Source organism: Perognathus longimembris, chromosome 23 (assembly GCF_023159225.1).
Source record: "Perognathus longimembris pacificus isolate PPM17 chromosome 23, ASM2315922v1, whole genome shotgun sequence".
Lineage (NCBI taxonomy): Eukaryota > Metazoa > Chordata > Mammalia > Rodentia > Heteromyidae > Perognathus > Perognathus longimembris.
The window spans coordinates 3,987,662-3,999,953 of NC_063183.1; the positions used below are offsets into that span (position 1 = coordinate 3,987,662).

The window sequence follows — 12,292 nt, forward strand, 5'->3', positions numbered from 1 at the left end:
TTCTACCACTTGAGCCACACCTCCATTTCCAGGTTTTTGCTAGTTAATTAAATATAAGACTCATGAATTTTTCCTGTTGAGTCTGACTTGGAACTAGGATCCTCAGATCTCAGCCTCCTGAGGATGTAGGATTACAGACATGAGCCACTGGTGCCCAGCCACTGATGAGATATTCAAATACTGTTTTTGTGCTCCTGGCTACCTCATCAAATAATTACTAGACCACATACTACCTCTTTCTACTTAAGGGAGCAAATACATGACTCTGTCCCATTTTTATCTTTTGATCATTGTTTCGATCTACTTGTATTTTATTTTTATGTTTTTTGGTTTTTTTTTTTTGGCCAGTCCTGGGGCTTGAACTCAGGGCCTGGGCACTGTCCCTGTCTTCTTTTTGCTCAAGGCTAGCACTCTGCCCACTTGAGCCACAGCGCCACTTCTGGCCATTTTCTGTATATGTGGTGCTGGGGAATTGAACCCAGGGCCTCATGTATACAAGGCAAGCACTCTTGCCACTAGGCCATATCCCCAGCCCCTGTATTTTATTTTTATAATCCTTTGTATTTTGTTTTATGCATTTACAAATATTACTACTGAGATGCCATCTGCAGTAACAAAGACATACATATATATATGGTTAAGAGTCCTCAGTCTGTCATCCAACCTAGCAACCTAGTCAGGAAACTGAGATCTGAGGGACTTGGTTTGAGGCCAACCTAGGCAGGAGAGTCCATGAGACTCTTATCTCCATGTAACCACCAAAAAAAGCCAGAAGTGGAGTTGTGGCTCAAGTGGTAGAGTGCTAGCCTTGAGTAAAATGGAGCTCAGAGACAGTGCCCAGGCTGCAGTCCCAGAACACACACACACACACCTGCACCCATGCACGTGCACACACACACACACACACACACACACACACACACACACACACATACACTCCTCTAGGGGCCACCGTCTGTTAGCAGCTTAGCTCTGCCCACCACCCCTTTCTTGCTTGTGGAGGGACCATCTGAGTTCCTGGCAAACTCAGGGCTCCCTGTATGTTCCAGGCTTTGCAGCGGTCGGTGGGCTGGAAGGCCTGCAGGAGAAGTACTTCTTGGCTCTGGCTAGCAACCGCAGTGAAAACGGCAGCTGTGGGCTGCCCCGCCAAGATGCCTTCCACATCTTCCGGGACCCAGTGACATCGGATCTGCCATGGCCTGGGATTCTCTTTGGAATGTCCATCCCCTCTCTCTGGTACTGGTGCACGGATCAGGTACAGGGCAGCTGGCGGAGGGCCTGCCCAGGAGGCCTCTCCTTCCTGTCCATGTGTCCCACTGACAGCTCTCTGTCATGGCTTTCCATCTCTCAAGCTTGTCCCTTCTATTTCACTGATTTACCTAATGTCATCCACAAATGGTGATAATCACTATTGCCTCCTTGCTGGATCCACAGAATCAATCACTGCTGATCAGCCCCATTGTAGAGATGGTAAAGCTGATACCTGGGGGTTGAAGAACCATTGAAGTACACAAAAAAGCTCTGTTGCTCTGCATTTTGTGTGTGTGTGTGTGTGTGTGTGTGTGTGTGTGTGTGTGTGTGTATGTGTGTGTCCTAGGGGCTTGAACTCAGGGCTGAGCACTGTCCCTCAGTGAGTGCTCTAGTACTTCAGCCACAGCTCCACTTCCGGTTTTCAGTGATTGACGGGAGATGAGAGTCTCAAGGACTTTCTTCGATCCTCAGATCTCAGCCTCCTGAGTAGCTAGGATGACAGGCATGAGCCACAGGCACCTGGCTTCCTTTGTCTTCTTCAAGGAATAAGTGTCCCTGAGTACTGTGACTGGACGTTTTCCTTGTCTGACAATGGCACCCAGAGAGCAGGGAATCCCAACGGGCTAGGTCTGACCTTGGCTAGAGGAGAAGGGAGGAGCTGCTTATGAGACTGAGATCTGAAAACCATGGTTCCAAACCAGCCTGGGCAGAAAAGCCCATGAGACTCTTATCTCCAATTAACAGGGGGGTGGGAGGGAGGGAGGGAGGGAGAGAGAGGGGGGGAAGGGAAGAGAAGAGAAGAGAAGAGAAGAGAAGCAAAGAGAAGAGAAGAGAAGAGAAGAGAAGAGAAGAGAAGAGAAGAGAAGAGAAGAGAAGAGAAGAGAAGAGAAGAGGGTGGAACTATGGCCCAAGTGGTAGAGTGCTAGTTAGCTTTGGGTGAAAAAACCAAGCAAGAGCACAAGGGCCTGAGTTCAAGCCCCAGGACTGGCACAAGAAATTTAAAAAGAAAAGATGATTCCTCACAGGGAAACCAGGCAGACTAAGAACTGATCACAGCTCCCCAGCTGCGGAGCCCAGCCAGATCCCAGCCCCCTCGCTGTGTTTCAGGTGATCGTTCAGCGGTCTCTGGCTGCCAAGAACCTTTCCCATGCCAAAGGAGGCTCCCTGATGGCCGCATACCTGAAGATCCTCCCCCTGTTCATCATGGTGTTCCCGGGCATGGTCAGCCGGGTCCTCTTTCCAGGTGAGCAGGTCGGTGGATGAGGCTCACACTCTGTGAAGGGTTCTGGACACACCTCAGCCGGCCCAGAGGGCAAAGCACCAGAGGCCTGCTGCCCTCAGGATGGGCAGAGAGATCTCAGTCTGGGCATTGACACACGCCAAGGCTGCACCCCAACGCAGGTCCATGCACACGTCCTACTCAAGCTTTGTGGATGTGAAAGGGGGTGTGTTCTCAATGACAGAGTGTTCCATACAACACAAGGGAACTATAGAAAATGTGGTTCCACCCTCATGCCTCCGGGATTGAGCTCAGTGGTTTGGTAACTTGGGCCCAATGGAACACATACCACCTCTTTTTTCTTTTTTTCTTTTTTGCTGATCCTGGGGCTTGAACTCAGATCCTGGGTGCTATTCCTGAGCCTCTTTGTGTTCAAGGCTAGTGCTCTAGCACTTGAGCCACAGCACCGCTTCTGGTTTTCTGATGGATCATTGGAGGTAAGAGTCTCATGGACTCTCTTACCAGCATGGGCTGGCTTTGAACCACACTTCTTAGATAGATCTCAGCCTCCTGAGTAGCTAGGATTATAGGTGCCACCAGTCCCTCCCCCCACCCCCGGCCTTGTGAAAGCAAACACTAGGGTATATCAACTCCTCTAGTACTTTTGCTTTTGCTGTGTGTGGGCGATGCTGGGACCCTTCGTTGTTGGCAGGTAGGAGTTGGGGGAGGGAGGAATGGGGGATGCAGTTCCCATTCCTGAACCCAGGAAGCAGACTTCTCCAGGTCAGATGGCGGCCCCTAGCCCTGCCTCCAGGGAAGGGGGCAGACAGCTAGGAGGAACTGCAGGTGTGCGAGGACTGCCATCAGGGAGTAGGGACGCCCCGCTCTGTCTTACTCTGCTGACGTACCAGTTGGGAGGCCGCAGCCACCATCTTGTCACCTCTCCTGGCCATCATTTCCTCACTTGTACAAAGGTGCTAGCAATTCTTCACAGAATAGAAAGCAGTGCTTTTCTTTTCTGAACTTTCTTTCTCGAACTCAGGGCCTGGGCACTGTCCCTGATTCTCTTTGTGCTCAGGACTAGTGTTCTACAACTTGAGCCTCAGCACCACTTCCAGCTTTTTCTGAGTAGTTTATTGAAATAAGAATCTCACAGATTTTCCTGCCTGGGCTGGCTTTGAACCACAATCCTCAGGTTTCAGCCCCCTGAATGACAGGTGTGAGCCAGCAGCGCCCACCATTTATTTTTATTATTGTACTTTATTTAGGCCATACTTGTGATCTGAACTAAAAGCTTTGCACTTGCTGGACAGGAACTCTACTGTTTGAGCAATATTTCCAATTCTTCCTTGCACTTTTTTTTTTTTTTTTTTTTTTTACCAGTCCTGGGGCTTGGACTCAGGGCCTGAGCACTGTCCCTGGCTTCCTTTTGCTCAAGGCTAGCACTCTGCCACTTGAGCCACAGCGCTGCTTCTGGCCGTTTTCTGTATATGTGGTGATGAGGAATTGAACCCAGGGCCTCATGTATACAAGGCAAGCACTCTTGCCACTAGGCCATATCCCCAGCCCCTTGCACTGTTTTTTAATTTTAGTTTTTTGTCAGTTGTGGGACTTGAACTCAGGGCCTGGGTGCATTCCTGAACTTTTTTGCTCAAGGCTAGCTCTTTACCACTTGAGTCATAGTGCTACTATCTTTTTTTCTGGTAGTTAATTGGAGATAGGAGTCTCATGGACTTTCCTCCCTGGGCTGGCTTTGAACTATAGTCCTCAGATCTCAGTCTTCTGAGTAGCTGGGATTACAGGCCTAAGCCACTGGTGCTGGCTTTGCCCTGTTTTATTTTTTTGTTTTGTTGTTTTCATTTTAATTTTTGACAGTCCTGGAAATTGAATTCAAGGCCTTGCATTTGCTAGGCAGGTTCTCTACCACTTGTACCATGGCCCCCAGCCCCTTTTGGCATTGGATATATATATTTTATTTTTATTTTTTGGCCACTCCTGGGGCGTGGGACTCAGGGCCTGAGCACTGTCCCTGGCTTCCTTTTTGCTCAAGGCTAGCACTCTGCCACTTGAGCCACAGCGCCTCTTCTGGTCCTTTTCTAGATATGTGGTGCTGGAGAATCGAACCCAGGGCTTCATGTGTAGGAGGCAAGCGCTCTTGCCACTAGGCCATATTCCCAGCCCTGCATTGGATATTTTTGAGGTAGGGTTGAGCTTTATATCTGGCCAGCCTGGGCTGCAGTTCCTCTACTTGTGTTTCTCAGGTAGCTGGGTGTCAGAAATGCCCACCATGGCTGGACACTGATCTTGTCAACTTATTTGTGCCTGGACTGGCTTTGAACTGCCATCCCCTTCCTCCCGCCCTCCTCTCCCAGGCTCCAGCTACTGAGCCAGCTTGCACTGGTTCTTTTTGAGATAAGATCTCACTTCCAGCTTGTCTGGATGATGACAGGCATCCTTCACCACAGCCAGCTTCTTCCCATTGAGATGGGGGGGTCTCATTGACTTTTCTCCCCGGGTGGGTCTGGAACCATGATCTGCCCAATCCCAGCCTTCCATGTAGCTAGGAATGACATGTTCATGCCACTATGCCCAGCCATTGGTTCAGAAGGGGCCTTGGATTTCTGCTTGGGCTGGCCTCAGACCACAGTCCTCCCATCCTCCTCCTTTGTAGCCAGGATGGCAGAGTAAGCCACTGGCTCCTGGCTTACAGCAGTTCTTTCCATATGGCAAATATGGCGAGCATGAATTCTGTTGTTTGGATGCGTGTTGCCAAGGTCCTTGTGTAAAACTATGACCCCCACGGTGTCTGGACTGGATGATACAACCTGTAATCCTAGCTACTCCAGAAGGCTGAGATCTGAGGATCATGGTTCAAAGCCAGCCTGGGCAGGAAAAGTTCGAGAGACTCTTCAGGTAACCACAAAAAGCCAGAAGTGGTGCTGTGGTTCACATGGTAGAGTGCTAGCCTTGAATACAAGAGCTCAAGGACAGTACCAGGCCCCAAGTTCAAGCCCCAGGACCAGCACAAACCACACACACACACACACACACACACACACACACACACACACACACACACACGGTGAAGCATCATGGGAAGTCCTTAGGTCATTGGGGATGAGCCTCAAACAGGTCATCAGGGGCCAGGAGTTTGGCCTAGTGGTGGAGTGCTTGCCTACCATGCACGAAGCCCTGGGTTTGATTCCTCAGTACCACATACACAAAAAAAGCCAGAAGTGGCACTGTGGCTGAAGTGATGGAGGGCTTACCTTGAGCAAAAAGTTCAAGCCCCAGGACTGGCAGAAAAACAAGACAAAACAAAACAACAACAAAAAACATGTCATCAGATCTCTTCTCTCCTCCTCTCCCCTCCTGCTGTCCTCCTCTCTCTTCTCCTTTCCTTCCATTTCTGTGTCTGTATTTGTGTCTATGTCTGCCTGTCTGTCTGTCTGTCTGGTTCATGCTTAGGTCACACTGTGCTTCTCCCACAGCGACCCAGGCTTATGTCCCCCCACCCCCAGGATCTCCAGAGCTATGAGCTTTGGCCTAGACTTCTTTCCTCTATAAGTAGCCTCTACCAGGTGTTTTGTCCCAGTGTCACACACTGACAGATGCACTTCACAACCGTTCACCACTCGTATTTCCTACGTGCCCAGTCTGCTCTGCGGGTACCTGGGTTCGTGGAGCTGTCAGGTCCCATGCAGTAGACCCCATGTCCTGCATGGGGAATGTGGTTACCAGGCCCAGGTTTTGAGCCAGCTTTACCCTGAACCTATCTCCTCTGCAGAGGAAGTGGCCTGTGCACACCCGGACATCTGCCAGAGGGTCTGTAGCAACCCTTCTGGCTGCTCCGACATTGCGTACCCCAAGCTCGTGCTGGAACTCCTGCCCACAGGTAACAGCCTCCCACCCTGCACGGAGCCCCCCGGGACACCCAGACGGGAGGACCCGGGAGGGGCAGACAAGATGGGAGGCCCAGCCATCTGGGAAGCTGTGATCTGAGCATTAAGGTTCAAAGCCAACCCAGACAGAAAAGTTTGTGAGACTGTTATTTCCAACTAACCAGCAAAAAGCTGGAAGTGGAGGTGTGACTCAAGTGATAGAGCACTAGCCTTGAGCAGACAAGGTCAAAGACAGTGCCCAGGCTCCGAGTTCAAGCCCCAGGACCAGCACACACACACACACACACACACACACACACACACACACACCCCTCCAGTGCTGGCTTTCCGGGGACCCCCCTTGGTGGCTCTGTCTCCTCAGAGCTGGCTTTGAGTGCGGGCAACAGGATCCTGAGTGAAGGCAGACGCTGTTTACAGAAAGCCTGAGGCCCACAGAGCTCCCTTCTGCCCCCAGGACTCCGCGGGCTCATGATGGCTGTGATGGTGGCGGCTCTCATGTCCTCCCTCACCTCCATCTTTAACAGTGCCAGTACCATCTTCACCATGGACATCTGGACGCACATCCGGGCTCGGGCGTCAGAGAAGGAGCTGATGATTGTGGGCAGGTAAGGACTTCTGGGCTGGGCCGGGCAGGGAGATGAGGTCCAGGCAGGCAAAGCCCAGCTGGTGGCGTACCTGGACTGCGCAGCCATCTCTGATGACAGAGATGAAGAGCCTCAGGACACCCTGGATACGGAGCTCATTCACTTATTCAAGAGAGTTTTTGTTTCTGGGTTAGCTGTGGCTCGACCACTTTGAGCCACAGCTTTACTTCGGGTTTTCTAGCAGTTAATTGGAGATAAGAGTTTCACAGACTTTCCTGCCGGGGGCTGGATTTGAACTGAGATCCTCAGTTCTCAACTTCCTGAGTAGTTAGGATTACAGGTGTGAGCTACCAGTGCCCAGCTCAAGAGATGTTGGATGAGCACCTACTGTGTGCCAGGTATTGGATTGAGTAGTGAGAAGATGTAACAATTACCATCCTGTAGGAGGAGGAGGAGGAAGAGGAGGAAGAGGAAGAAGACACAATAGCTCTAATGACTCAGGAGACCTGGAGATTCAGAAGAGGGCCCAACATAGGTTGCTAACCAAGGGAGCTCATTATGGCTTAGAAGACAGGTTTCTACACCAAGGCTTCTGCAAGCTGGAAGCCTAGTGGGAGGAGCCAAAGTGAGCAGCATGTAAAATACATGCAAATAAGCACCTTAGGGCTCTGTCACTCAAGAAGAGGCACCCAGGCAATGTCTCAGCCTTGGATCAAGAACACTTTTTTAGGCAGGCACTGGTGGCTCATGCCTGTAATCTTACCGACTCAGGAGGGTGAGAACTCAGAATTGAAGTTCAAAGCCAGCCCAGGCAGGAAGGTCTGTGAAACTCCAACTAACCAGCAAAAATCTGGAAATGGAGCTGTGGCTCAAGTGGTAGAGCACCAGCTTTGAGTGAAAAAGCTAAAAGATAGTGTCCAGGCCCTGAGTTGGAGCCCCAGGACTGGCACACAGTATTATTTTTTTGGGGGGGGGGGAGGGATGGATCCTCCAGCTCTTAAGGGAGCTCTTTTGGTGGGTGCTCCCACTTTCTGTGTATGTGTGCTGCTACTGAGTCTTGAACTCAGGGCCTGGGTGCTGTCCTTGAGCTTTTGTGCTCAAGGCTAGTGCTCTACCACTTGAGCCACAGCTCCACTTCTGGCTTTTTGGGTGGTTCATTGCAGATAAGAGTCCCACTGACTTTCCTGCCTAAGCTGACTTCAAACTGAGACCCTCAGATCTCAGCCTTCTAAATAGCTAGGATTACAGGCATGCGCTGCGAGTACCTGGCTCTAACTCTTGGTTACAGTGATTGATTGTGCAACTGTATACATTTTGTGAAAGTTGATGGATGTTATACTTCTAAGGGATGAGTTTTATGGTATGTAATGAATAACTCAGTGCAGCTATGTAAAGAGGGAGAGAAGTCAATTCTCAAGGAGGACAGAGCCAACCTGGGTTCTCTCTCCACCCCGCACAGGGTGTTTGTGTTGGTGTTGGTACTGGTCTCTATCCTCTGGATTCCTGTGGTCCAGGCCAGCCAGGGGGGGCAACTCTTCATCTACATCCAGTCCATCAGCTCCTACCTGCAGCCGCCTGTGGCTGTGGTCTTTATCATGGGATGCTTCTGGAAGCGGACCAATGAAAAGGTAGCCTTGTAAACAAGCACCAATCTTGGCCCTCGAGGGCTGAGTGGGGAGGGCTGTGGAGAGAGGTGGGCTGGACTTGGGTGTGGTTGGGGAGGACGAGCTCTGTATGGAATGACACTGGAAATGCAATGAGGTTCTCGAAGGTATCTTTTTTTTTTTTTTTTTGGCCAGTCCTGGGGCTTGAACTCAGGGCCTGGGCACTGTCCCTGGCTTCTTTTTGCTCAAGGCTAGCACTCTGCCACTTGAGCCACAGCGCCACTTCTGGCTGTTTTCTATATATGTGGTGCTGGGGAATCGAACCAAGGGCTTCATGTATACGAGGCGAGCACTCTTACCACTAGGCCATATTCCCAGTCCCTCGAAGGTATCTTGACACCTTTTTAGTCATTCCTTTCTTGTTTTGGTGCTGGTATTAGGGCTTGAACTCAGGGTCTCAATCTCTCATTTTCCACTCAATGTGGGTACTCTACCACTTGTGCCACACTTCCATTTCTGGCTTTTTGCTGGTCTCAGGTTGGTTTCAAACCTGGGTCCTCAGATCTCAGCCTCCTGAGTAACTAGGATGACAGGCACGAGCCAGCCGTGGCTGACAACAGAAAGGCAAAGTGAATGGTACTTATGGACATGTTGAATGTTAACCCCTTTGTATAATACTTCAATAAAAACATAACAGTAATAGTGATAATCCTAGTAAAGACAAGCTCTTGAGGTGCCTCCTGGAGGTTCCTGGCATCTCACGTCCTGACTGTCTCTAAGGTGGCTTCGCCCTGGTTCCAGGGTGCTTTCTTTGGCCTGATCTTGGGCCTGCTTCTAGGGCTGGTGCGGCTGGTCCTGGATTTCATCTACATGCAGCCTCGGTGTGACCAGCCAGACGAGCGCCCCGCTGTGGTGAAGAACGTGCACTACCTCTACTTCTCCATGATCCTCTCGTCCACCACCCTGATCACCGTGTGTGCCGTGAGCTGGCTCTCGGAGCCGCCCTCCAAGGAGATGGTACAGCTTCATCTGTTGAGACTGGTTTAAGCAGAAAGAACTGAGCTTTATAGAAGCTGTAAAGCCCGAAGTGGGGCTTCAGGAATGGGGCGATTGAGAATTCAGAAGAAGAGGTCATCAGACTCTAGCACATAGATCCTCTTCAAATCTCAGGCTCCCATGTGGAGCCAAAAGTCTTCTAGAAAGAGGCTGGACCATTTTCTTTATTGCCATCAAGTAAAAACACAAGCATTTTTTGTTTTGTTGTTGGTCATGGGACTTGAACTCAGGGCTTGGGTGCTGTCCCTGAGTTTTCTTTTGCTTCAAGCTTGTGCTCCATTACTTTGAGCCACAGTGCCACTTTCTATTTTCTGGTGGTTCATTGGAGATAAGAGTTTCATGGACTTTCTGCCTAGGCTGGCTTAGAACCATGATCCTCAGGTCTCAGCTTCCTGAGTAGATAGGAGGACAGATATGAGCCACCAGCACCTGGCTAAACGCAAACATTTTTGTCCTAGGATTTCCAGCAAAGTTTATGGTTCTTGTTGATGGAGGCAGCTTAAGACACTTGCTTGTCCAACGACCTCACTTCTGTCCTTGGATCTAGAGAAATGGCTAACTGGAAGGGTTGATCCCACACCCTATATTATCCTGGGAGGTCCCAGCATGAGAATGAAGGCTGGCAGAGAAAGGAGGGGGCAGCTTAGAAAAATGTACACTGGCTCTATGCTTGAGGGAGGGTAGGTCAGCAAGGAGGAGTGGAAGAGCAGCCTGGGGTGAGGGTTGAGCTGATGGCTGGGCAGGGGCTTAGGGGGCAGGCTCCTCTCCTCAGACGCCTGTACCTCATGGTTGGTCTCTGCTCCTCAGGTCAGCCGCTTGACCTGGTTTACTCGTCATGACCCCATAGTCCAGAAGGACCAGGGGCAGCCAGCGGCCACCTTGCCTCCGACCCCAACTCCGAACGGAACCCCAGAGGCCACTGGCACTGTCACCCAGTTGGAAATGGCTCAAGACAGTATGTCTAAGGCCCACAGCGGTGAGTTGCCTCTGTGCATGGTAACAGTAGGAGCATCAAGGGCTCGTGTTTAAGAGGAATCACAAGCCACAAAAGGGAATCAATTTGGGATGTTAGCTCTTCTGGCTTCCGGTCTGGGCCTCTCTCACTCTGCAGCCACCTGCTTTTGTTGGTTGGTTTTGTAATATTGGGGCTTGAACTCAGGACCTGGGCACTGTTCCATGGCTTTTCCACTTAATGCTGGCACTCTGTCACTTGAGCCACACCTCCACTGTCAGCTTTTTGGTTTTCAATGGAGATCAGGGTCTCACAGACTTTTCTTTCTGGGCTGGTGTTGAACTGCGACCTTCTGTTACGTTTACTTTGAGGATGTGGAAGTCCAGTCAGACGTCCAGTCAGAGCCTGGACGTCTCCATCAGAAGATGGTGACCCTCTGAAAATGCCAGTCTTCTGATAAGCTGGGCCTTCCTAGAGCCGGAGGGGACTGGGCTCACCCAGCACTCATGTGGATACCAACACCCATGGATACTGGAGTACACAGTGGTGTTGTGCTATCATACAACCCAAGCACAACCTCTAGTGTGTTCTAAGTCAGCTCTATGTCATATTGTTTAGGGAATGGAGATAAGAAAAATTCTCTGTATATTCAGTGCAGACCCAGTCTTTTCCCCTGAATGTTGTTTCCTTCCTTCCTTCCTTCCATCCATCAATCTTTCTTCTCTTTCTCTCCCTCCATCTCTCACTCTTTTTTCATGCTGCTACTGGGAATTGAACTCAGGGCTGGAATGCAGATCCTTAGCCTTTTCATTCAAGGCCACTTGAGTCAAAGCTCCACTTCTGGATTTTTTGTTGTTGTTGGTGGTGGTTAATTGAAGATCAGAGTCTCATGGACTTTCTTGCCTGGGCTGGCTTAGAACCGTGATCCTCAGATCTCAGCCTCCTAAGAGCCAGGATTACAGGTGTGAGCCCCCAGTGCCCGGGATCTGAGCATTCCCAGTCCCTGTTTGGTTGCATCTACAAATTCAGAGTGTGGTGGGTCCTACCTTCTGGAAGAGGGTAGGACCTCAAAGCACTTACCCTGGAACACAAACACAGCTGGTTCTTGCCCTGTCTCCTCTCTGACCTTTCTTCATTGGTTTCTCCTCAGGTGACGTAACCCATAAGCACTCCAAAATGGTAAAGGCCATCTTATGGCTGTGTGGCCTGGAGGACAAAGGCCGAGAGGAGGCCCCCAGCAAAGTGGAAGCCATCATTGTTTCCTTGGAGGAAAGCCCCACGGTGAAAGCCCTTCTGGACATCAACTGCATCATCTGCATTAGCTGCGCCATTTTCCTCTGGGGTTACTTTGCTTAGTGCGAGGGGGACTAGAAGCCCCAGCTCTTGTTTTGTTCTCAAGGCTTTGTCATTTTTTAATGAAATATAATAATAATAAAAGCTGTTTGTTTACTAGGAGGGTCTTAAGGGTGTTGGATGGGCCAGTTTCAGCATGAGAGTTTGTTCTTCTCCAAACTCCTGAAGTAATCTCATTGCCATACTCAGCTCTGATTTCTTGGAAGCAGATCCCTATATAAATGTCTAGGAGACAATCATGCCCCAAGACAATCAGGGCTGGGCACAGTGGCTCAAGCTTATAATCCTGACTACCTGGGAGGCAGGCATTGAAGAATCACAATTAGGGGTCAGTGCAGGGATTACAAAATGTGTTGGATTCTATCTCACCC

General features: G+C 50.3%; 1 protein-coding gene across 5 annotated transcripts in view; it reads left to right on the forward strand.

Annotated features, from left to right (window-relative positions):
* Nucleotides 1-11,953, forward strand: part of Slc5a11 (solute carrier family 5 member 11) — a 39,223-nt gene extending 27,270 nt beyond the window's left edge. For 4 of the 5 annotated variants that reach the window (XM_048331990.1, XM_048331988.1, XM_048331991.1 and 1 more), the window contains 8 exons: nucleotides 1,050-1,255; nucleotides 2,359-2,494; nucleotides 6,258-6,365; nucleotides 6,827-6,977; nucleotides 8,416-8,584; nucleotides 9,362-9,577; nucleotides 10,424-10,592; nucleotides 11,719-11,953. In XM_048331990.1, the coding sequence (XP_048187947.1) occupies nucleotides 1,050-1,255; nucleotides 2,359-2,494; nucleotides 6,258-6,365; nucleotides 6,827-6,977; nucleotides 8,416-8,584; nucleotides 9,362-9,577; nucleotides 10,424-10,592; nucleotides 11,719-11,924 (1,361 nt within the window). In that variant the 3' untranslated portion in view covers nucleotides 11,925-11,953. Of the gene's footprint in view, nucleotides 1-1,049; nucleotides 1,256-2,358; nucleotides 2,495-6,257; nucleotides 6,366-6,826; nucleotides 6,978-8,415; nucleotides 8,585-9,361; nucleotides 9,578-10,423; nucleotides 10,593-10,939; nucleotides 11,128-11,718 lie in introns of those variants that run through there. The other variant, XM_048331992.1, reaches the window with a different exon arrangement.
* Nucleotides 11,954-12,292: the final 339 nt, after the last annotated feature.